This window comes from Oncorhynchus tshawytscha, linkage group LG20 (genome assembly GCF_018296145.1).
Source record: "Oncorhynchus tshawytscha isolate Ot180627B linkage group LG20, Otsh_v2.0, whole genome shotgun sequence".
Taxonomy (NCBI): domain Eukaryota; kingdom Metazoa; phylum Chordata; class Actinopteri; order Salmoniformes; family Salmonidae; genus Oncorhynchus; species Oncorhynchus tshawytscha.
The window spans coordinates 35,751,751-35,778,622 of NC_056448.1; the positions used below are offsets into that span (position 1 = coordinate 35,751,751).

A 26,872-nucleotide genomic window follows, 5' to 3' on the forward strand; every position below is an offset into this window, starting at 1 on the left:
AGAGGTAACTGTAATGAACTTATCCTCTGCAGCAGAGGTAACTCTAATGAACTTATCCTCTACAGCAGAGGTAACTCTAATGAACTTATCCTCTACAGCAGAGGTAACTGTAATGAACTTATCCTCTACAGCAGAGGTAACTCTAATGAACTTATCCTCTGCAGCAGAGGTAACTCTAATGAACTTATCCTCTACAGCAGAGGTAACTCTAATGAACTTATCCTCTACAGCAGAGGTAACTCTAATGAACTTATCCTCTACAGCAGAGGTAACTCTAATGAACTTATCCTCTGCAGCAGAGGTAACTCTAATGAACTTATCCTCTGCAGCAGAGGTAACTCTAATGAACTTATCCTCTACAGCAGAGGTAACTCTAATGAACTTATCCTCTACAGCAGAGGTAACTCTAATGAACTTATCCTCTACAGCAGAGGTAACTCTAATGAACTTATCCTCTACAGCAGAGGTAACTCTAATGAACTTATCCTCTACAGCAGAGGTAACTCTAATGAACTTATCCTCTACAGCAGAGGTAACTCTAATGAACTTATCCTCTACAGCAGAGGTAACTCTAATGAACTTATCCTCTACAGCAGAGGTAACTCTAATGAACTTATCCTCTACAGCAGAGGTAACTCTAATGAACTTATCCTCTACAGCAGAGGTAACTCTAATGAACTTATCCTCTACAGCAGAGGTAACTCTAATGAACTTATCCTCTACGGCAGAGGGATCTCTAATGAACTTATCCTCTGCAGCAGAGGTAACTCTAATGAACTTATCCTCTACAGCAGAGGTAACTCTAATGAACTTATCCTCTACAGCAGAGGTAACTCTAATGAACTTATCCTCTGCAGCAGAGGTAACTCTAATGAACTTATCCTCTACAGCAGAGGTAACTCTAATGAACTTATCCTCTGCAGCAGAGGTAACTCTAATGAACTTATCCTCTGCAGCAGAGGTAACTCTAATGAACTTATCCTCTACAGCAGAGGTAACTCTAATGAACTTATCCTCTGCAGCAGAGGTAACTCTAATGAACTTATCCTCTACAGCAGAGGTAACTCTAATGAACTTATCCTCTACAGCAGAGGTAACTCTAATGAACTTATCCTCTGCAGCAGAGATAACTCTAATGAACTTATCCTCTGCAGCAGAGGTAACTCTAATGAACTTATCCTCTGCAGCAGAGGTAACTCTAATGAACTTATCCTCTACAGCAGAGGTAACTCTAATGAACTTATCCTCTACAGCAGAGGTAACTCTAATGAACTTATCCTCTACAGCAGAGGTAACTCTAATGAACTTATCCTCTACAGCAGAGGTAACTCTAATGAACTTATCCTCTACAGCAGAGGTAACTCTAATGAACTTATCCTCTACAGCAGAGGTAACTCTAATGAACTTATCCTCTACAGCAGAGGTAACTCTAATGAACTTATCCTCTACAGCAGAGGTAACTCTAATGAACTTATCCTCTACAGCAGAGGTAACTCTAATGAACTTATCCTCTACAGCAGAGGTAACTCTAATGAACTTATCCTCTACAGCAGAGGTAACTCTAATGAACTTATCCTCTGCAGCAGAGGTAACTCTAATGAACTTATCCTCTGCAGCAGAGGTAACTCTAATGAACTTATCCTCTACAGCAGAGGTAACTCTAATGAACTTATCCTCTGCAGCAGAGGTAACTCTAATGAACTTATCCTCTACAGCAGAGGTAACTCTAATGAACTTATCCTCTGCAGCAGAGGTAACTCTAATGAACTTATCCTCTACAGCAGAGGTAACTCTAATGAACTTATCCTCTACGGCAGAGGTAACTCTAATGAACTTATCCTCTGCAGCAGAGGTAACTCTAATGAACTTATCCTCTACAGCAGAGGTAACTCTAATGAACTTATCCTCTACAGCAGAGGTAACTCTAATGAACTTATCCTCTACAGCAGAGGTAACTCTAATGAACTTATCCTCTACAGCAGAGGTAACTCTAATGAACTTATCCTCTACAGCAGAGGTAACTCTAATGAACTTATCCTCTACAGCAGAGGTAACTCTAATGAACTTATCCTCTACAGCAGAGGTAACTCTAATGAACTTATCCTCTGCAGCAGAGGTAACTCTAATGAACTTATCCTCTACAGCAGAGGTAACTCTAATGAACTTATCCTCTACAGCAGAGGTAACTCTAATGAACTTATCCTCTGCAGCAGAGGTAACTCTAATGAACTTATCCTCTACAGCAGAGGTAACTCTAATGAACTTATCCTCTACAGCAGAGGTAACTCTAATGAACTTATCCTCTACAGCAGAGGTAACTCTAATGAACTTATCCTCTACAGCAGAGGTAACTCTAATGAACTTATCCTCTGCAGCAGAGGTAACTCTAATGAACTTATCCTCTACAGCAGAGGTAACTCTAATGAACTTATCCTCTACAGCAGAGGTAACTCTAATGAACTTATCCTCTACAGCAGAGGTAACTCTAATGAACTTATCCTCTACAGCAGAGGTAACTCTAATGAACTTATCCTCTACAGCAGAGGTAACTCTAATGAACTTATCCTCTGCAGCAGAGGTAACTCTAATGAACTTATCCTCTACAGCAGAGGTAACTCTAATGAACTTATCCTCTACAGCAGAGGTAACTCTAATGAACTTATCCTCTACAGCAGAGGTAACTCTAATGAACTTATCCTCTGCAGCAGAGGTAACTCTAATGAACTTATCCTCTACAGCAGAGGTAACTCTAATGAACTTATCCTCTACAGCAGAGGTAACTCTAATGAACTTATCCTCTACAGCAGAGGTAACTCTAATGAACTTATCCTCTACAGCAGAGGTAACTCTGTAACCTTTCGGTTACTAGTCCAACTCTCTAACCACTAGGCTACCCTGCTGCCCCATAGAGGGCTTAAAGTAATGATGGACTGTTGTTTCTCTTTGATTATTTGAGCTGTTCTTGCCATAATATGGACTTGGTCTTTTACCAAATAGGGCTATCTTCTGTATACCACCCCTACCATGTCACAACATAACGGATTGGCTCAAATGTATCAAGAAGGAACGAAATTCCACAAATGAACTTTTAGCAAGGCACACCTGTTAAATGAAATGCATGAAGCTGGTTGAGAGAATGCCAAGAGTGTGCAACGCTTTCATCGAGGCAAAGGGTGGCTACTTTGAATAATCTCAAATATCAAATATATTTAGATTGTTTAACACTTTTTTGGTTGTTACATGATTCCATATGTGTTATTTCATCATTTTGATATCTTCACTATTATTCTACAATGCAGAAAATAGTAAAAAATAAAGAAAAACCCTTGAATGAGTAGGTGTGTCCAAACGTATGACTGGTACTGTATATCAACACCTGCCCTTGATGACGGGTCGCCACTGGGAATCATGTATTGAGTGTTGGGAGTTCATGTTACTTCCTTCATTTTACGGCCAGATATTTTTGCATTAGTTAGATACAACAGTCAGAACGACAGTTACAGGTATGAAGGGGTTTAGTTTCATTTTTGTTTCAGTTATGTATTTTATTCAGTGTTCATGTATTCCATGGTATTGTATTGACTCATGGCCTCTGTGTGTTCCTGTGAGTTTGTATGTGTGAAAAACAATAACAGAGTTTTGTGTGTTCTAGGTTGAAGATTTTCTCTGAGGAAAGTGTGCCACTGTTCGGACCTCCCCTCCCCTCACCACCTGTGTTTACAGACCACCAAGAATTCAGGGACTTTTTGTTAGTCAAACGTAAGACCATGGACTTACTCTCCAAACTGTTTACACCTCTTCTGTTTATACCTCTAAGGTTTAGACCTCTTCTGTTTACAGTTCTCCTGTTACACCTCTACTGTTTACAGTTCTCCTGTTACACCTCTACTGTTTACAGTTCTCCTGTTACACCTCTATTGTTTACAGTTCTCCTGTTACACCTCTACTGTTTACAGTTCTCCTGTTACACCTCTACTGTTTACAGTTCTCCTGTTACACCTCTACTGTTTACAGTTCTCCTGTTACACCTCTACTGTTTACAGTTCTCCTGTTACACCTCTACTGTTTACAGTTCTCCTGTTACACCTCTATTGTTTACAGTCCTACTGTTACAACTTTACTGTTTACAGTTCTCCTGTTACACCTCTACTGTTTACAGTTCTCCTGTTACACCTCTACTGTTTACAGTTCTCCTGTTATACCTCTACTGTTTACAGTTATCCTGTTACACCTCTACTGTTTACAGTTCTCCTGTTACACCTCTACTGTTTACAGTTCTCCTGTTACACCTCTACTGTTTACAGTTCTCCTGTTATACCTCTACTGTTTACAGTTATCCTGTTACACCTCTACTGTTTACAGTTCTCCTGTTACACCTCTACTGTTTACAGTTCTCCTGTTACACCTCTACTGTTTACAGTTCTCCTGTTACACCTCTACTGTTTACAGTTCTCCTGTTATACCTCTACTGTTTACAGTTCTCCTGTTACACCTCTACTGTTTACAGTTCTCCTGTTACACCTCTACTGTTTACAGTTCTACTGTTACACCTCTACTGTTTACAGTCCTACTGTTACAACTTTACTGTTTACAGTTCTCCTGTTACACCTCTACTGTTTACAGTTCTCCTGTTACACCTCTACTGTTTACAGTTCTACTGTTACACCTCTACTGTTTACAGTTCTCCTGTTACACCTCTACTGTTTACAGTTCTCCTGTTACACCTCTATTGTTTACAGTCCTACTGTTACAACTTTACTGTTTACAGTACTACTGTTACACCTCTACTGTTTACAGTACTACTGTTACACCTCTACTGTTTACAGTTCTACTGTTACACCTCTACTGTTTACAGTACTACTGTTACACCTCTACTGTTTACAGTACTACTGTTACACCTCTACTGTTTACAGTACTACTGTTACACCTCTACTGTTTACAGTACTACTGTTACCTCACTGTTTACAGTACTACTGTTACACCTCTACTGTTTACAGTACTACTGTTACACCTCTACTGTTTACAGTTCTACTGTTACACCTCTACTGTTTACAGTACTACTGTTACACCTCTACTGTTTACAGTTCTACTGTTACACCTCTACTGTTTACAGTACTACTGTTACACCTCTACTGTTTACAGTACTACTGTTACACCTCTACTGTTTACAGTACTACTGTTACACCTCTACTGTTTACAGTACTACTGTTACACCTCTACTGTTTACAGTTCTCCTGTTACACCTCTACTGTTTACAGTACTACTGTTACACCTCTACTGTTTACAGTACTACTGTTACACCTCTACTCGTGCATTGCAGTGACAAATTTGTTTAACTTCATCTAACGTTTATCGTAAAACCTTTATAAGGCCTATGTACATGTACGTCACAAGTGTTTTAAGATAATGTCACACATAAAGAGTGAATAAAAGCAACCCCCTCCTTTGTATAGGCCTCTAAGTAGATATGTGTGACCAAAATAGTCGTTGAGTGGGGTTAGAAGTCTGGATGGTTGTAGTTCTAGGCTTTCTTCACGGCCCACCACAGAGCTGCCCCCCTATTTCGAGTACTTCCTGTCCTAGAACGGAAAGTCTTGTTTAGGTTCCACCTCGAAGAATGACGCACGCTGCTAATACATATCAGGAATTGGGGGCGGGAATGTTGTGGGGATTTCCACGTGGAGCAGAGGATTAACAACAAATAGTATGTGAACACCTGCTCGTCCAACGTCTGATTCCAAAATCATGGGCATTAGTATAGAGTTGGTTCCCCCTTTGCTGCTATAACAGCCTACACTCTTCAAATCAAGGTTTATTTGTCTCACGTGCGCCAAATACAACAGGTGTAAACCTTACAGTGAAATGCTTACTTACAGGCTCTAACCAATGGTGCCAAAAAAAGGTGTGTGTGTGTGTGTGTGTGTGTGTGTGTGTGTGTGTGTGTGTGTGTGTGTGTGTGTGTGTGTGTGTGTGTGTGTGTGTGTGTGTGTGTGTGTGTGTGTGTGTGTGTGTGTGTGTGTGTGTGTAAAGAAATAAAACAACAGTAGAAAGACATTTGAAAAAAGAGTAGCAAGGCTCTATACAGACACCTGTTAGTCAGACTTATTGAGGTAGTATGTACATGTAGGTATCGTTTAAGTGACTGTGCATATATGATGAACAGAGAGTAGCAGTAGCGTAAAAGAGGGGTTGGTGGGTGGCGGGACACAATGCAGATAGCCCGGTTAGCCAATGTGCGGGAGCACTGGTTGGTCGGGCCAATTGAGGTAGTATGTACATGAATGTATAGTTAAAGTGACTAAGCATATAAGATAAACAGAGAAACTGGGAAGGCTTTCCACTAGATGTTGGAACATTGCTGCTGGGACTTGGGGCAGGTGCTGATGTTGGGCAATTAGGCCTGGCTTGCAGTCAGCATTCCAATTCATCACAAAGGTGTTTGATGTGGTTGAGGTCAGGGCTCTGTGCAGGCCAGTCAGGTTCTTCCACACCAATCTCGACAAACCGTTTCTGTGTGGACCTCGCTTTGTGCACGGAGGCATTGTCATGGTGAAACAGGAAAGGGCCTTCCCCAAATTGTTGCTACAAAGTTGGTAGCACAGAATCGTCTACAATATAATTTTATGCAGTAGCGTTAAGATTTCCATTCACTGGAACTAAGGGGCCTAGTCGGAAACCATGAAAAACAGCCCCAGACCATTATTCCTCCTCCACCATGCATTGGGGCAGGTAACGTTCTCCTGGCATCTGCCAAACCCAGTTTCCACTGCTCCAGAGTCCAATGCCAGCGCGCTTTACACCACTCTAGCTGACGCTTGGCATTGCTCACAGTTATCTTAGGCTTGTGTGCGGCTGCTCGGCCATGGAAACCCATTTCATGAAGCTCCCGATGAACAGGTATTGTGCTGACGTTGCTTCTAGAGGCAGTTTGGAACTCAATAGTGAGTGTTGCAACCGAGGACAGATGATTTTTACGATCTACGCACTTCAGAATTTGTCAGTCCAGTTCTGTAAGCTTGTGTGGCCTACCACTTCGCAGCTGTTGCTCCTAGACGTCTCCACTTCACAATAACAGCACTTACAGTTGACCGGGGCAGCTCTAGCAGGGCAGAAATTTGACGAACTGACTAGTTGGAAAGGTGGCATCCTGTGACAGTGCCATTTTGAAAGTCACTGAGCTTTTAAGTAAGGCCATTCTACTGCCAGTGTTTGTCTATGGAGATTACATGGCTGTGTGCTTGATTTTATACACCTGTCAGCAACAGGTGTGTCTGAAATAGAATCCACTCATTTGAAGGGTCATGTAGTATATCAATCCATTATCTAATTTGCGGCCGAAAATTATTTTGGATCAATGGAATGGTCGAAAATTAGCAAAGAGCAAAGAGAAGGAAGAGGAAGCGAGACACCCAACTCAGCTTTTTTCTCGTTCATTAAAAGTAATTGATTTAAGTAGACCAGACACAGCTGCTATTGCAATGGTGTCTATGGGAGACGCACCCCGTTAAGTAGACCAGTGAAATATCTTGATTTATCCATCATCTTTGTTATAGCCAAAGATGATCTACACTGCTCAAAAAAATAAAGGGAACACTAAAATAACACATCCTAGATCTAAATGAATGAAATATTCTTATTAAATACTTTTTTCTTTACATAGTTGAATGTGCTGACAACAAAATCACACAAAGATTATTAATGGAAATCAAATTTATCAACCCATGGAGGTCTGCATTTGGAGTGACACTCAAAATTAAAGTGGAAAACCACACTACAGGCTGATCCAACTTTGATGTAATGTCCTTAAAACAAGTCTAAATGAGGCTCAGTAGTGTGTGTGGCCTCCACGTGCCTGTATGACCTCCCTACAACGCCTGGGCATGCTCCTGATGAGGTGGCGGATGGTCTCCTGAGGGATCTCCTCCCAGACCTGGACTAAAGCATCCGCCAACTCCTGGACAGTCTGTGGTGCAACGTGGCGTTGGTGGATGGAGCGAGACATGATGTCCCAGATGTGCTCAATTGGATTCAGGTCTGGGGAACGGGCGGGCCAGTCCATAACATCAATGCCTTCCTCTTGCAGGAACTGCTGACACACTCCAGCCACATGAGGTCTAGCATTGTCTTGCATTAGGAGGAACCCAGGGCCAACCTCACCAGCATATGGTCTCACAAGGGGTCTGAGGATCTCATCTCGGTACCTAATGGCAGGCTACCTCTGGCGAGCACATGGAGGGCTGTGCGGCTCCCCGAAGAAATGCCACCCCACACCATGACTGACCCACCGCCAAACCGGTCATGCTGGAGGATGTTGCAGGCAGCAGAACGTTATCCACGGCGTCTCCAGACTCTGTCACGTCTGTCACATGTGCTCAGTGTGAACCTGCTTCCATCTGTGAAGAGCACAGGCCGCCAGTGGCGAATTTGCCAATCTTGGTGTTCTCTGGCAAATGCCAAAGGTCCTGCACGGTGTTGGGCTGTAAGCACAACCCCCACCTGTGGACGTCGGGCCCTCATACCACCCTCATGGAGTCTGTTTCTGACCGTTTGAGCAGACACATGCACATTTGTGGCCTGCTGGAGGTCATTTTGCAGGGCTCTGGCAGTGCTCCTCCTGCTCTTCCTTGCACAAAGGCGGAGGTAGCGGTCCTGCTGCTGGGTTGTTGCCCTCCTACGGCCTCCTCCACGTCTCCTGATGTACTGGCCTGTCTCCTGGTAGCGCCTCCATGCTCTGGACACTACGCTGACAGACACAGCAAACCTTCTTGCCACAGCTCGCATTGATGTGCCATCCTGGATGAGCTGCACTACCTGAGCCACTTGTATGGGTTGTAGACTCCGTCTCATGCTACCACTAGAGTGAAAGCACCACCAGCATTCAAAAGTGACCAAAAGATCAGCCAGGAAGCATAGGAACTGAGAAGTGGTCTGTGGTTACCACCTGCAGAACCACTCCTTTATTGGGGGTGTCTTGCTTAATTGCCTATAATTTCCACCTGTTGTCTATTCCATTTGCACAACAGCATGTGAAATGTATTGTCAATCAGTGTTGCTTCCTAAGTGGACAGTTTGATTTCACAGAAGTGTGATTGACTTGGAGTTACATTCTGTTGTTTAAGTGTTCCCTTTATTTTTTTGAGCAGTGTATTATAGTGAGCAAAATGTTTCATGAGCTGAAATAAAAGATCCCAGACATTTGGATACTCACACAAAGCTTATTTCTCTCAAATGTTCTGCACAAATTTGTTTGCATTCCTTTTAGTGAGCATTGCCAAGATAATCCATCCACCTGCCAGATAATTAAATATTTCTCTACTAATTTCTCTACTATAATGCCTCCAACATAATTTTAGAGAATTTGGAACTACGTCCAACCAGCCTCACAACCGCAGACCATGGGATGGCAGCATAGCCTAGTGGTTAGAGCGTTGGACTAGTAACCAAAAGGTTGCATGATCCAATCTCAGAGCTGATAAGGAACAAACCTGTCATTCTGCCCCACTGTTCCTAGGCTATCATTGAAAATAAGAGTTTGTTCTTAACTGACTTGCCTAGTTAAGTAAAATATATATATATTTTTTTTTAATGTAACCACACCAGCACAGGACCTCCACATCCAGCTTCTTCACCTGCGGGATCGTCTGAGACCAGCCACTCAGACAGCTGATGAAACTGTGGAGGGGTTGCTGAGGAGTATTTCTGTCCTGTAATTAAGCCCTTTTGTGGGGAAAAACTCGTTCTGATTGGCTTGGCCTGGCTACCAAGGGGTGGGCCTATGCCCTCCCAGGCCTAGCCATGACTGCATCCCTGCCCAGTCATGTGAAATCCATAGATTAGGGCCTAATGAATTATTACAATTGACTGATTTCCTTCTATGAATATCATATTGATATTAGTAAGATGTTGTGTTTGTATTTTTGTTCAATATATATTGCTCAGCTCAGTCACGACTCGCAAACTTTGAAGGTGTTTCTAATTAACAATGCCTTTCTGGTGGGTGACCATTCAAATAAAACCCAGCCCTGAAACGAAACGTAGGCAAAAAATAATTTACACGTCATTTCATAGGAAAAGACACGTCATTGGCTCAAATTTGGAGAAGGCCGGAAATTAGGTTTTGTCACAAGCCCAAATATATCCTACTTTGACTAAAATGATGACATATTGACTTACATCATTGTGCGACATCATGGGTAATCTCTGACCATCATCTTTCAGCTCGAAAAAGTTCTACTGGCGTGGGTGTTTCAGCTTTTTATGGTGATCACTTTGGATGAGTGTGTGATTGTGTACGTTCTCACCATAACCCCACCCCCTCTCTACCTCCCCCTCCCCTGTCCTTTAGTAATCAATGGAGAGAAGGCCACCCTGGAGACGCCCACATTTGCCCAGAAGCGCCAGCGGACCCTGGACATGCTGATCCGTTCCCTGTACCAAGACCTCATCCCTGACCTCCACAAGGTACAGCCCTGTCACACCCTACCTAACCCAGCCTGGTACAGCCCTGTCACACCCTGTCACACCCTACCTAACCCAGCCTGGTACAGCCCTGTCACACCTCTTGTGGTCTCCTCTCCTCTCTTCTCCTCTCCTCTCCTCTCTTCTCCTCTCTTCTCCTCTCCTCTCTTCTCCTCTCCTCTCTCTCTCCTCTCCTCTCCTCTCCTCTCCTCCTCTCCTCTCCTCTCCTCTCTTCTCTCTCTCTCCTCTCTTCTCTTCTCTTCAGGTCTTTCTATAATCCTCTGGGGACAGTTTCCCAGACACAGATTAAGCCTTAGACTAAAAAGAATGCACAATGAAGATTCTCCATTAAAAGTACCCTGTTACCTTACCTATCTGACAACACATATCTAATGGGGCTAAAGAGGCTTAATCTGTGTTACCGAAACCGGCTAGGGAGTGATAGTATAGCTTTCCCGTTGCACCAGTTTCTAGTCACTGATCTGATCCAGCTTCTCTGGTCACTGTTTGTGCCACAGCCAGTTGAGCTGCCTACTTTTCTGAACCACTGCAGCTGTCCCCCTGACGACTGCAGACGGCATAACACTGGGACTAGGCACTGCAATGCTGACTTTCTGAGGGGGACTGTCTTTCTTCTCTCTCTGAACCTAATCTCTCTTTTGTTAACCTTCTCTATTTGTTTCTTTCTTTCCCTCTCTGATTCTCTCTTCCTCTCCTCTCTCTTTCTCTTTGTCTTTTATTTTCTCCCTCTCTTTTTCTGTCCCCTATCTCTCTCTCTAATCCTCCCATTCTTCTTTAAATATTCTGATATGACTCAGTCCTATACTGCTGCTATGCTTCTGTCTCCACCCTGTCTCTGAGGCCCGCTTCTGTGTCTTTCTCTTCTTGTCTGTGTGTGCTCGTATGTGTGTGTGTGTGTGTGTGTGTGTGTGTGTGTGTGTGTGTGTGTGTGTGTGTGTGTGTGTGTGTGTGTGTGTGTGTGTGTGTGCGCGTGTGTGTGTGCCTGCCTGCGTGCGTGCCTGCCTGCGTGCGTGCGTGCGCACGTGTGTGTGTGCGTGTGTGTGTGTGCTGGTGTCCAATGTGCAGGTTCCCTTCTCTCCCCAGAACATGCTCAACAGACGCTCGTTTAGTGATGTGCTGCCGGAGTCGCCCAAGTCTGCCCGCAAGAAGGAAGAGGCACGACAGGCAGAGTTTGTCAGGATAGGACAGGTAATACACACACAGCTAGGACATACAGTACACCCACACTAACACACACACACAGCTAGGACATACAGTACACCCACACTAACACACACACACCTAGGACATACAGTACACCCACACTAACACACACACAGCTAGGACTTACAGTACACCCACACTAACACACACACAGCTAGGACATACAGTACACCCACACTAACACACACACACAGCTAGGACATACGGTACACCCACACTAACACACACACACACACAGCTAGGACATACAGTACACCCACACTAACACACACAGCTCGGACATACAGTACACCCACACTAACATACACACACACAACTAGGACATACAGTACACCCACACTAACACACACACAGCTAGGACATACAGTACACCCACCTAACACACACACAGCTAGGACATACCGTACACCCAGTCTAACACACACACAGCTAGGACTTACAGTACACCCACACTAACACACACACACAACTAGGACATACAGTACACCCACACTAACACACACACAGCTAGGACATACAGTACACCCACACTAACACACACAGCTAGGACATACAGTACACCCAGTCTAACACACACACAGCTAGGACATACAGTACACCCACACTAACACACACACACACAGCTAGGACATACAGTACACCCACACTAACACACAAACAGCTAGGACATACAGTACACCCACACTACACACACACAGCTAGGACATACAGTACACCCACACTAACACACACACAGCTAGGACATACAGTACACCCACTCTAACACACACACACACACACAGCTAGGACATACAGTACACCCACACTAACACACACAGCTAGGACATACAGTACACCCACACTAACATACACACACACAACTAGGACATACAGTACACCCACCTAACACACACACAGCTAGGACATACCGTACACCCAGTCTAACACACACGCAGGTAGGACATACAGTACACCCACACTAACACACACACACAGCTAGGACATACAGTACACCCACACTAACACACAGCTAGGACATACAGTACACCCACACTAACACACACACAGCTAGGACATACAGTACACCCACACTAACACACAGCTAGGACATACAGTACACCCACAATAACACACACACACAGCTAGGACATACAGTACACTCACACTAACACACACACAGCTAGGACATACAGTACACCCACACTAACACACAGCTAGGACATACAGTACACCCAGACTAACACACACACAGCTAGGACATACAGTACACCCACACTAACACACACACAGCTAGGACATACAGTACACCCACACTAACACACACACACACACAGCTAGGACATACAGTACACCCACACTAACACACACACAGCTAGGACATACAGTACACCCAGACTAACACACACACAGCTAGGACATACAGTACACCCACACTAACACACACACAGCTAGGACATACAGTACACCCACACTAACACACACACACACAGCTAGGACATACAGTACACCCACACTAACACACACACAGCTAGGACATACAGTACACCCAGACTAACACACACACAGCAAGGACATACAGTACACCCACACTAACACACACACAGCTAGGACATACAGTACACCCACACTAACACACAGCTAGGACATACAGTACACCCACACTAACACACACACAGCTAGGACATACAGTACACCCACACTAACACACACACAGCTAGGACATACAGTACACCCACACTAACACACAGCTAGGACATGCAGTACACCCACACTAACACACACACAGCTAGGACATACAGTACACCCACACTAACACACACACAGCTAGGACATACAGTACCAAAGGGAGAATAAATCAACATTAATATGGGTTGTATTTACAATGGTGTTTGTTCTTCACTGGCTGCCCTTTTCTTGTGGCAACACAAATCACAAATCTTGTTGCTGTGATGGCAAACTAAAGTATTTCACCCAATAGATATGGGAGTTTATCAAAATTGGATTTGTTTTTCGAATTCTTTGTGGGTCTGTGTAATCTGAGGGAAATATGTGTCTCTAATATGGCCATACATTTGGCAGGAGGTTAGGAAGTGCAGCTCAGTTTCCACCTCATCTTGTGGGCAAAGAGCACATAGCCTGTCTTCTCTCTTTATGCTCACTGAGTCTGTACATAGTCAAAGCTTTCCTTAAGTTTGGGTATTCTGCCGCTGTCTCTGTTTAGGGTCAGTCACAGTGGTCAGGTATTCTGCCGCTATGTACTCTCTGTTTAGGGTCAGTCACAGTGGTCAGGTATTCTGCCACTGTGTACTCTCTGTTTAGGGCCAGTCACAGTGGTCAGGTATTCTGCCGCTGTGTACTCTCTGTTTAGGGTCAGTCACAGTGGTCAGGTATTCTGCCGCTGTGTACTCTCTGTTTAGGGTCAGTCACAGTGGTCAGGTATTCTGCCGCTGTGTACTCTCTGTTTAGGGCCAGTCACAGTGGTCAGGTATTCTGCCGCTGTGTACTCTCTGTTTAGGGTCAGTCACAGTGGTCAGGTATTCTGCCGCTGTGTACTCTCTGTTTAGGGTCAGTCACAGTGGTCAGGTATTCTGGTCAGTGGGTATTCTGCCGCTGTGTACTCTCTGTTTAGGGTCAGTCACAGTGGTCAGGTATTCTGCCGCTGTGTACTCTCTGTTTAGGGCCAGTCACAGTGGTCAGGTATTCTGCCGCTGTGTACTCTCTGTTTAGGGCCAGTCACAGTGGTCAGGTATTCTGCCGCTGTGTACTCTCTGTTTAGGGTCAGTCACAGTGGTCAGGTATTCTGCCGCTGTGTACTCTCTGTTTAGGGCCAGTCACAGTGGTTAGGTATTCTGCCACTATGTTCTCTCTGTTTAAGGCCAAATAACGTTCTAATTTGCTCTGTTTTTTGGTCAATTCTTTCCAATGTTCCAATTATCTTTTTGTTTTCTCATGATTTGGTTGGATCTAATTGTGTTGCTGTTTCTCTCCTGGGGCTCTGTGGGGTGTGTTTGCATTTGTGAACAGAGCCAAAGGACCAGCTTGCTTAGGGGTTCTTCTCCAGGTTTATGTGTCTGTACTGTAGGTGATGGCGAGTTGGCCTCCCGTGTGGTGCAGTGATCTGAGGCATTGTATCGCAGTTGCTAGCTGTGCCTCTAGAGATCCTGGTTCGAGGCCAGGCTCTGTCGCAGCCGGCCGCGACTGGGAGACCCATGGGGCGGTGCACAATTGGCCCAGTGTCGTCCGGGTTAGGGGAGGGTTATGCTGGCAGGGTTGTCCTTGTCCCATCGCGGTCTAGCACCTCCTGTGGCGGGCCAGTCGCAGTGCACGTTGACACGGTCGCCAGGTGTACGGTGTTTCCTCCGACACATTGGTGTGGATGGCTTCCAGGTTAAGTAGGCATTGTGTCAAGAAGCAGTGCGGCTTGGTTGGGTCGTGTTGCAGAGGACGCACGGCTCTCGACCTTCGCCTCTCCTGAGTCTGTACGGGAAGTTGCAGCGATGAGACAAGACTGTAACTACCAATTGGAAAACACGAAATTGGGGAGAAATGTTTTTTTTAATAATCAAATCAAAGTTTATTTGTCATGTGCACCGAATACAACAGTGAAATGCTTACTTACAGGCTCTAACCAACAGTGCAAAAAAAGGTATTAGGTGAACTATAGGTAAGTAAAGAAATAAAACAACAGTCAAAAGACAGGCTACAGTGCCTTGCGAAAGTATTCGGCCCCCTTGAACTTTGCGACCTTTTGCCACATTTCAGGCTTCAAACATAAAGATATAAAACTGTATTTTTGTGTGAAGAATCAACAACAAGTGGGACACAATCATGAAGTGGAACGACATTTATTGGATATTTCAAACTTTTTTAACAAATGAAAAACTGAAAAATTGGGCGTGCAAAGTTATTCAGCCCCTTTACTTTCAGTGCAGCAAACTCTCTCCAGAAGTTCAGTGAGGATCTCTGAATGATCCAATGTTGACCTAAATGACTAATGATGATAAATACAATCCACCTGTGTGTAATCAAGTCTCCGTATAAATGCACCTGCACTGTGATAGTCTCAGAGGTCCGTTAAAAGCGCAGAGAGCATCATGAAGAACAAGGAACACACCAGGCAGGTCCGAGATACTGCTGTGAAGAAGTTTAAAGCCGGATTTGGATACAAAAAGGATTTCCCAAGCTTTAAACATCCCAAGGAGCACTGTGCAAGCGATAATATTGAAATGGAAGGAGTATCAGACCACTGCAAATCTACCAAGACCTGGCCATCCCTCTAAACGTTCAGCTCATACAAGGAGAAGACTGATCAGAGATGCAGCCAAGAGGCCCATGATCACTCTGGATGAACTGCAGAGATCTACAGCTGAGGTGGGACACTCTGTCCATAGGACAACAATCAGTCGTATATTGCACAAATCTGGCCTTCATGGAAGAGTGGCAAGAAGAAAGCCATTTCTTAAAGATATCCATAAAAAGTGTCGTTTAAAGTTTGCCACAAGCCACCTGGGAGACACACCAAACATGTGGAAGAAGGTGCTCTGGTCAGATGAAACCAAAATTGAACTTTTTGGCAACAATGCAAAACGTTATGTTTGGCGTAAAAGCAACACAGCTCATCACCCTGAACACACCATCCCCACTGTCAAACATGGTGGTGGCAGCATCATTGTTTGGGCCTGCTTTTCTTCAGCAGGGACAGGGAAGATGGTTAAAATTGATGGGAAGATGGATGGAGCCAAATACAGGACCATTCTGGAAGAAAACCTGATGGAGTCTGCAAAAGACCTGAGACTGGGACGGAGATTTGTCTTCCAACAAGACAATGATCCAAAACATAAAGCAAAATCTACAATGGAATGGTTCAAAAATAAACATATCCAGGTGTTAGAATGGCCAATCAAAGTCCAGACCTGAATCCAATTGAGAATCTGTGGAAAGAACTGAAAACTGCTGTTCACAAATGCTCTCCATCCAACCTCACTGAGCTCGAGCTGTTTTGCAAGGAGGAATGGGAAAAAATGTCAGTCTCTCGATGTGCAAAACTGATAGACATACCCCAAGCGACCTTACAGCTGTAATCGCAGCAAAAGGTGCCGCTACAAAGTATTAACTTAAGGGGGCTGAATAATTTTGCACGCCCAATTTTTCCGTTTTTAGTTTGAAATATCCAATAAATGTCATTCCACTTCATGATTGTGTCCCACTTGTTGTTGATTCTTCACAAAAAAATACAGTTTTATATCTTTATGTTTGAAGCCTGAAATGTGGCAAAAGGTCGCAAAGTTCAAGGGGGCCGAATACTTTCGCAAGGCACTGTATATACAGTAGCGAGGCTATAAAAGTAGAGAGGCTACATACAGACACCGGTTAGTCAGGCTGATTGAGGTAGTATGTACATGTTGATATGGTTAAAGTGACAATGCATATGATGAACAGAGAGTAGCAGTAGCGTAAAAGAGGGGTTGGTGGGAGGCGGGACACAATGCAGATAGCCCGGGTAGCCAATGTGCAGGAGCACTGGTTGGTCGGGCCAATTGAGGTATATTGTACATGAATGTATAGTTAAAGTGACTATGCATATATGATAAACAGAGAGTAGCATCAGCATAAAAGAGGGGTTGGGGGGGGCACACAATGCAAATTATACTGTAGGTGATGACTTTGTTATAGAAGGTTTGGGAATCACTTCCTTTTAGGTTGTTGTAGAATGTAGCGGCTTCTGGATTTGGATCATTAGCAGGTATCGGCCTCATTCTGCTCTGCATTATTTGATGTTTTACGTTGTACATGGAGGATATTTTAGCAGAAAAATAATTCTGCATGGGGAGTCTCAATTTGGTGCTTGTCCCATTTAGTGAATTCTTGGTTGGGGAGCAGACCCCAGACCTCACAACCATAAAGGGCATTGGGTTCTATAACTGATTCAAGTATATTTAGCCAGATCCTAATTGGTATGTCAAATTTAATGTTCCTTTTGATGGCATAAAAGGCCATCTCTCTCTCTTTATCTCTCTCTCTATTTCTCTCTCTGTCTGTCTATCTCTCTTTCTCTCTCACCTCTCGCTCTCTATTTCTCTTTCTCCACCTCTCTCTCTTTCTCTCTCTCTTTTTCTCTTTCTTTCTTTCTCTCTCTCTCACCTCTTTCTCTCTCTCTCTCTCTCTCTCTTTCATTTTCTCTCTCCCTCTATTTCTCTTTCTCTCTTTTTCTTTCTCTCTCTCACCTCTCTCTTTCTCTCTCTCTCTCTCTCTCTCTCTCTCTTTCATTTTCTGTCTCTCTCTATTTCCCTTTCTCTCTCTCTCTCTATATATATCTTACACACACACTCACACAGTCACTACGACTCTCTCCCTGTTGTCCAGGCACTAAAGCTGAAGACCATCGTCAGAGGAGACGCCCCAACCAGTCTGGTCACTACAGGCCTGTGTAGAAAAGAGGTGATTTGACTGAACCCTCCATACTGTAGCGTGCCATACCATACAGGCCTGTTGTTATACCTGTTGTGTTTTCCTTGCATCCTCATAATTGTGTGCGTGTGTGTGTGTTACAGCCGTGGGAGTCCCAGTCATTCTGCAGTACGTTTCCCTATGAGACAGTGTGTGCTGACTCCTGGGGTCAGTCTCTGCTGGTCGCCACGGAAGCAGCAGGGGTCATGATGATAGATGGTGAGGTCATCACACACACACACACTTTGAGGATTTAAAATGGAAGTGCTTCATGAATAAAGTGGATTGTGTTTTATTATCACTGTCCTATGCATTATTCAATTATCACTTAGCCATGAATATCAATCAATCAATCAAATGTATTTATAAAACACTTTTTACATCAGCCGATGCCATGAAGTGCTGTACAGAAACCCAGCCTAAAACCCCAAACAGCAAGCAATGCAGGTGTAGAAGCACGGTGGCTAGGAAAAACTCCCTAGAAAGGCAGGGACCTAAGAAGAACCCTAGAGGGTGGCCAGTCCTCTTCTGTCTGTGCCGGGTGGAGATGATAACAGAACATGGCCAAGATGTTCAAACGTTCATAGATGATCAGCAGGGTCAGATAATAATAATCACAGTGGTTGTAGAGGGTGCAACAGGTCAGCACCTCAGGAGTAAATGTCAGTTGACTTTTCATAGCCAAGCATTCAGAGTTAGAGACAGCAGGTGCGGTAGAGAGAGTCGAAAACTGCAGGTCAGGGACAAGGTAGCATGTCCGGTGAACAGGTCAGAGACAAGGTAGCACGTCCGGTGAACAGGTCAGGGACAAGGTAGCACGTCCGGTGAACAGGTCAGGGACAAGGTAGCACGTCTGGTGAACAGGTCAGGGACAAGGTAGCACGTCCGGTAAACAGGTCAGGGACAAGGTAGCACGTCCGGTGAACAGGTCAGGGACAAGGTAGCACGTCCGGTGAACAGGTCAGGGACAAGGTAGAACGTCCGGTAAACAGGTCAGGGACAAGGTAGCACGTCCGGTGAACAGGTCAGGGACAAGGTAGCACGTCCGGTGAACAGGTCAGGGAAAAGGTAGCACGTCCGGTGAACAGGTCAGGGACAAGGTAGCACGTCCGGTGAACAGGTCAGGGACAAGGTAGCACGTCCGGTGAACAGGTCAGGGACAAGGTAGCACGTCCGGTGAACAGGTCAGGGACAAGGTAGCACGTCCGGTGAACAGGTCAGGGACAAGGTAGCACGTCCGGTGAACAGGTCAGGGACAAGGTAGCACGTCCGGTGAACAGGTCAGGGACAAGGTAGAACGTCCGGTAAACAGGTCAGGGACAAGGTAGCACGTCCGGTGAACAGGTCAGGGACAAGGTAGCATGTCCGGTGAACAGGTCAGGGACAAGGTAGCACGTCCGGTGAACAGGTCAGGGACAAGTTAGCATGTCCGGTGAACAGGTCAGGGACAAGGTAGCACGTCCGGTGAACAGGTCAGGGACAAGGTAGCACGTCCGGTGAACAGGTCAGGGACAAGGTAGCACGTCCGGTGAACAGGTCAGGGACAAGGTAGCATGTCCGGTGAACAGGTCAGGGACAAGGTAGCATGTCCGGTGAACAGGTCAGGGACAAGGAAACACGTCCGGTGAACAGGTCAGGGACAAGGTAGCACGTCCGGTGAACAGGTCAGGGTTCCATAGCCACAGGGAGAACAGTTGAAACTGGAGCAGCAGCGATGTCAATGATTCAATCAGCATTGATGTAATTGTAATCTGAAAGTCAAATTCTTACTGTTATAATGTCCCTATATTTCAGCTGTTGATCCACTTCTTTCAAACCCAGGTGAGTGTAACACACTCAACTCTCCCCATTCAGTGCTATATCACCTTTCAGCCAACTATATCAGCCAATGGTTTCATTATTGCAGCAACAATATCAGTGTTTGTAACAGTTGGTAAGAGCCACTAATAATACTGGCTGGTGCTGATTAACCAACAGAGAAATGACTATGGTGTTGTGTTTGTAGATAACAGGTCCTGTCCACAGTGCAGGTGTGTGATAAGACTATTATGGTGTTGTGTTTGTAGATAACAGGTCCTGTCCACAGTGCAGGTGTGTGATAAGACTATTATGGTGTTGTGTTTGTAGATAACAGGTCCTGTCCACAGTGCAGGTGTGTGATAAGACTATTATGGTGTTGTGTTTGTAGATAACAGGTCCTGTCCACAGTGCAGGTGTTTGATAAGACTATTATGGTGTTGTGTTTGTAGATAACAGGTCCTGTCCACAGTGCAGGTGTTTGATAAGACTATTATGGTGTTGTGTTTGTAGATAACAGGTCCTGTCCACAGTGCAGGTGTGTGATAAGACTATTATGGTGTTGTGTTTGTAGATAACAGGTCCTGTCCACAGTGCAGGTGTGTGATAAGACTATTATGGTGTTGTGTTTGTAGATAACAGGTCCTGTCCACAGTGCAGGTGTGTGATAAGACTATTATGGTGTTGTGTTTGTAGATAACAGGTCCTGTCCACAGTGCAGGTGTGTGATAAGACTATTATGGTGTTGTGTTTGTAGATAACAGGTCCTGTCCACAGTGCAGGTGTGTGATAAGACTATTATGGTGTTGTGTTGTGTTTGTAGATAACAGGTCCTGTCCACAGTGCAGGTGTGTGATAAGACTATTATGGTGTTGTGTTTGTAGATAACAGGTCCTGTCCACAGTGCAGGTGTGTGATAAGACTATTATGGTGTTGTGTTTGTAGATAACAGGTCCTGTCCACAGTGCAGGTGTGTGATAAGACTATTATGGTGTTGTGTTTGTAGATAACAGGTCCTGTCCACAGTGCAGGTGTGTGATAAGACTATTATAGTGTTGTGTTTGTAGATAACAGGTCCTGTCCACAGTGCAGGTGTGTGATAAGACTATTATGGTGTTGTGTTGTGTTTGTAGATAACAGGTCCTGTCCACAGTGCAGGTGTGTGATAAGACTATTATGGTGTTGTGTTTGTAGATAACAGGTCCTGTCCACAGTGCAGGTGTGTGATAAGACTATTATGGTGTTGTGTTTGTAGATAACAGGTCCTGTCCACAGTGCAGGTGTGTGATAAGACTATTATGGTGTTGTGTTTGTAGATAACAGGTCCTGTCCACAGTGCAGGTGTGTGATAAGACTATTATGGTGTTGTGTTTGTAGATAACAGGTCCTGTCCACAGTGCAGGTGTGTGATAAGACTATTATGGTGTTGTGTTGTGTTTGTAGATAACAGGTCCTGTCCACAGTGCAGGTGTGTGATAAGACTATTATGGTGTTGTGTTGTGTTTGTAGATAACAGGTCCTGTCCACAGTGCAGGTGTGTGATAAGACTATTATAGTGTTGTGTTGTGTTTGTAGATAACAGGTCCTGTCCACAGTGCAGGTGTGTGATAAGACTATTATGGTGTTGTGTTTGTAGATAACAGGTCCTGTCCACAGTGCAGGTGTGTGATAAGACTATTATGGTGTTGTGTTTGTAGATAACAGGTCCTGTCCACAGTGCAGGTGTGTGATAAGACTATTATGGTGTTGTGTTGTGTTTGTAGATAACAGGTCCTGTCCACAGTGCAGGTGTGTGATAAGACTATTATGGTGTTGTGTTGTGTTTGTAGATAACAGGTCCTGTCCACAGTGCAGGTGTGTGATAAGACTATTATAGTGTTGTGTTGTGTTTGTAGATAACAGGTCCTGTCCACAGTGCAGGTGTGTGATAAGACTATTATGGTGTTGTGTTTGTAGATAACAGGTCCTGTCCACAGTGCAGGTGTGTGATAAGACTATTATGGTGTTGTGTTTGTAGATAACAGGTCCTGTCCACAGTGCAGGTGTGTGATAAGACTATTATGGTGTTGTGTTGTGTTTGTAGATAACAGGTCCTGTCCACAGTGCAGGTGTGTGATAAGACTATTATGGTGTTGTGTTGTGTTTGTAGATAACAGGTCCTGTCCACAGTGCAGGTGTGTGATAAGACTATTATGGTGTTGTGTTTGTAGATAACAGGTCCTGTCCAAAGTGCAGGTGTGTGATAAGACTATTATGGTGTTGTGTTTGTAGATAACAGGTCCTGTCCACAGTGCAGGTCTGTGATAAGACTATTATGGTGTTGTGTTGTGTTTGTAGATAACAGGTCCTGTCCACAGTGCAGGTGTGTGATAAGACTATTATGGTGTTGTGTTTGTAGATAACAGGTCCTGTCCACAGTGCAGGTGTGTGATAAGACTATTATGGTGTTGTGTTGTGTTTGTAGATAACAGGTCCTGTCCACAGTGCAGGTGTGTGATAAGACTATTATGGTGTTGTGTTGTGTTTGTAGATAACAGGTCCTGTCCACAGTGCAGGTGTGTGATAAGACTATTATAGTGTTGTGTTGTGTTTGTAGATAACAGGTCCTGTCCACAGTGCAGGTGTGTGATAAGACTATTATGGTGTTGTGTTTGTAGATAACAGGTCCTGTCCACAGTGCAGGTGTGTGATAAGACTATTATGGTGTTGTGTTTGTAGATAACAGGTCCTGTCCACAGTGCAGGTGTGTGATAAGACTATTATAGTGTTGTGTTGTGTTTGTAGATGACCAGGTCCTGCCCCCAGTGCAGGTGTGTGATAAGACTATTATGGTGTTGTGTTGTGTTTGTAGATAACAGGTCCTGTCCACAGTGCAGGTGTGTGATAAGACTATTATAGTGTTGTGTTGTGTTTGTAGATAACAGGTCCTGTCCACAGTGCAGGTGTGTGATAAGACTATTATGGTGTTGTGTTTGTAGATAACAGGTCCTGTCCACAGTGCAGGTGTGTGATAAGACTATTATGGTGTTGTGTTTGTAGATAACAGGTCCTGTCCACAGTGCAGGTGTGTGATAAGACTATTATAGTGTTGTGTTGTGTTTGTAGATAACAGGTCCTGTCCACAGTGCAGGTGTGTGATAAGACTATTATGGTGTTGTGTTGTGTTTGTAGATAACAGGTCCTGTCCACAGTGCAGGTGTGTGATAAGACTATTATGGTGTTGTGTTTGTAGATAACAGGTCCTGTCCACAGTGCAGGTGTGTGATAAGACTATTATGGTGTTGTGTTTGTAGATAACAGGTCCTGTCCAAAGTGCAGGTGTGTGATAAGACTATTATGGTGTTGTGTTTGTAGATAACAGGTCCTGTCCACAGTGCAGGTCTGTGATAAGACTATTATGGTGTTGTGTTGTGTTTGTAGATAACAGGTCCTGTCCACAGTGCAGGTGTGTGATAAGACTATTATGGTGTTGTGTTTGTAGATAACAGGTCCTGTCCACAGTGCAGGTGTGTGATAAGACTATTATGGTGTTGTGTTGTGTTTGTAGATAACAGGTCCTGTCCACAGTGCAGGTGTGTGATAAGACTATTATGGTGTTGTGTTTGTAGATAACAGGTCCTGTCCACAGTGCAGGTGTGTGATAAGACTATTATAGTGTTGTGTTGTGTTTGTAGATAACAGGTCCTGTCCACAGTGCAGGTGTGTGATAATACTATTATGGTGTTGTGTTTGTAGATAACAGGTCCTGTCCACAGTGCAGGTGTGTGATAAGACTATTATGGTGTTGTGTTTGTAGATAACAGGTCCTGTCCACAGTGCAGGTGTGTGATAAGACTATTATGGTGTTGTGTTGTGTTTGTAGATAACAGGTCATGTCCACAGTGCAGGTGTGTGATAAGACTATTATAGTGTTGTGTTGTGTTTGTAGATAACAGGTCCTGTCCACAGTGCAGGTGTGTGATAAGACTATTATGGTGTTGTGTTTGTAGATAACAGGTCCTGTCCACAGTGCAGGTGTTTGATAAGACTATTATGGTGTTGTGTTTGTAGATAACAGGTCCTGTCCACAGTGCAGGTGTGTGATACGACTATTATGGTGTTGTGTTTGTAGATAACAGGTCCTGTCCACAGTGCAGGTGTGTGATAAGACTATTATGGTGTTGTGTTTGTAGATAACAGGTCCTGTCCACAGTGCAGGTGTGTGATAAGACTATTATAGTGTTGTGTTGTGTTTGTAGATAACAGGTCCTGTCCACAGTGCAGGTGTGTGATAAGACTATTATGGTGTTGTGTTTGTAGATAACAGGTCCTGTCCACAGTGCAGGTGTGTGATAAGACTATTATAGTGTTGTGTTTGTAGATAACAGGTCCTGTCCACAGTGCAGGTGTGTGATAAGACTATTATAGTGTTGTGTTTGTAGATAACAGGTCCTGTCCACAGTGCAGGTGTGTGATAAGACTATTATAGTGTTGTGTTGTGTTTGTAGATAACAGGTCCTGTCCACAGTGCAGGTGTGTGATACGACTATTATGGTGTTGTGTTTGTAGATAACAGGTCCTGTCCACAGTGCAGGTGTGTGATAAGACTATTATAGTGTTGTGTTGTGTTTGTAGATAACAGGTCCTGTCCACAGTGCAGGTGTGTGATAAGACTATTATGGTGTTGTGTTTGTAGATAACAGGTCCTGTCCACAGTGCAGGTGTGTGATAAGACTATTATGGTGTTGTGTTTGTAGATAACAGGTCCTGTCCACAGTGCAGGTGTGTGATAAGACTATTATGGTGTTGTGTTTGTAGATAACAGGTCCTGTCCACAGTGCAGGTGTGTGATAAGACTATTATAGTGTTGTGTTTGTAGATAACAGGTCCTGTCCACAGTGCAGGTGTGTGATAAGACTATTATAGTGTTGTGTTGTGTTTGTAGATAACAGGTCCTGTCCACAGTGCAGGTGTGTGATACGACTATTATGGTGTTGTGTTTGTAGATGCCCAGGTCCTGTCCACAGTGCAGGTGTGTGATACGACTATTATGGTGTTGTGTTTGTAGATGCCCAGGTCCTGCCCCCAGTGCAGGTGTTTGATAAGACTATGGTGGTGAAACAGATACACGTTGTAGAGCCTCAGGACCTCCTCATCACCAGGGCTGACAAAGGTGGGTACTATGATTAGTTAGACTGAGCAGCATTCCTCCATTCTGTCTTTCATTTCATTTCTACTGTATCTCCATTCCTACATACTGTCTTTCATTTAATTTCTACTGTATCTCCATTCCTACATACTGTCTTTCATTTCATTTCTACTGTATCTCCATTCCTACATACTGTCTTTCATTTAATTTCTACTGTATCTCCATTCCTACATACTGTCTTTCATTTCATTTCTACTGTATCTCCATTCCTACATACTGTCTTTCATTTAATTTCTACTGTATCTCCATTCCTACATACTGTCTTTCATTTAATTTCTACTGTTTCTCCATTCCTACATTCTGTCTTTCATTTCATTTCTACTGTATCTCCATTCCTACATACTGTCTTTCATTTCATTTCTACTGTATCTCCATTCCTACATACTGTCTTTCATTTCATTTCTACTGTATCTCCATTCCTACATACTGTCTTTCATTTCATTTCTACTGTATCTCCATTCCTACATACTGTCTTTCATTTCATTTCTACTGTATCTCCATTCCTACATACTGTCTTTCATTTCATTTCTACTGTATCTCCATTCCTACATTCTGTCTTTTTCATTTCATTTCTACTGTATCTCCATTCCTACATACTGTCTTTCATTTAATTTCTACTGTATCTCCATTTCATTTCATTTCTATTTCATTACTGTCTTTCATTTCATTTCCATTCCTACATACTGTCTTTCATTTCATTTCTACTGTATCTCCATTCCTACATACTGTCTTTCATTTCATTTCTACTGTATCTCCATTTCATACTGTCTTTCATTTCATTTCTACTGTATCTCCATTCCTACATACTGTCTTTCATTTCATTTCTACTGTATCTCCATTCCTACATACTGTCTTTCATTTCATTTCTACTGTATCTCCATTCCTACATACTGTCTTTCATTTAATTTCTACTGTATCTCCATTCCTACATACTGTCTTTCATTTCATTTCTACTGTATCTCCATTCCTACATACTGTCTTTCATTTCATTTCTACTGTATCTCCATTCCTACATTCTGTCTTTCATTTCATTTCTACTGTATCTCCATTCCTACATACTGTCTTTCATTTAATTTCTACTGTATCTCCATTCCTACATACTGTCTTTCATTTAATTTCTACTGTATCTCCATTCCTACATACTGTCTTTCATTTCATTTCTACTGTATCTCCATTCCTACATACTGTCTTTCATTTAATTTCTACTGTATCTCCATTCCTACATACTGTCTTTCATTTAATTTCTACTGTATCTCCATTCCTACATACTGTCTTTCATTTCATTTCTACTGTATCTCCATTCCTACATACTGTCTTTCATTTCATTTCTACTGTATCTCCATTCCTACATACTGTCTTTCATTTAATTTCTACTGTTTCTCCATTCCTGCATATCTGTCTCCCTCTCTATTTTCATCTGCTTCCTCCTCTTTCTCTCCCTCACCTTCTCTGTCTCCTGTTCTATAGCCCTTCTTTAATTTAGCTCCCGCCCACTCCTACCCACTTTTCTTAACCCCCCTCTCTCTCTTTCTCCCTCCCTCCATCCCGCCCTCTCTTTCTCCCTAGTTCTATCCCTCCCTCTCTCTCCCTCTCTCTCCCTCTCTTTCTCCCTACCTCCATCCCTCCCTCTCTCTCCCTCTCTTTCTCCATCCCTCCCTCCCTCTCTCTCCCTCTCTTTCTCCCTACCTCATCCCTCCCTCCCTCCCTCCCTCTCTTTCTCCCTATCCTCCTCCATCCCTCCCTCTCTCTCCCTCTCTTTCTCCCTACCTCCATCCCTCC

General features: G+C 43.8%; 1 protein-coding gene across 6 annotated transcripts in view; it reads left to right on the forward strand.

Moving 5' to 3' along the window:
* Positions 1-26,872, forward strand: part of garnl3 (GTPase activating Rap/RanGAP domain like 3) — a 183,186-nt gene that overhangs the window by 99,691 nt on the left and 56,623 nt on the right. For 3 of the 6 annotated variants that reach the window (XM_042302563.1, XM_042302560.1, XM_042302562.1), the window contains exons 13-20: positions 3,458-3,503; positions 3,653-3,759; positions 10,346-10,461; positions 11,545-11,667; positions 18,025-18,099; positions 18,213-18,327; positions 19,903-19,929; positions 24,953-25,057. In XM_042302563.1, coding sequence (XP_042158497.1) covers positions 3,458-3,503; positions 3,653-3,759; positions 10,346-10,461; positions 11,545-11,667; positions 18,025-18,099; positions 18,213-18,327; positions 19,903-19,929; positions 24,953-25,057 — 714 coding nt within the window. The remainder of the gene's footprint in view (positions 1-3,457; positions 3,504-3,652; positions 3,760-10,345; positions 10,462-11,544; positions 11,668-18,024; positions 18,100-18,212; positions 18,328-19,902; positions 19,930-24,952; positions 25,058-26,872) is intronic. The other 3 variants (XM_042302565.1, XM_042302561.1, XM_042302564.1) reach the window with 2 other exon arrangements.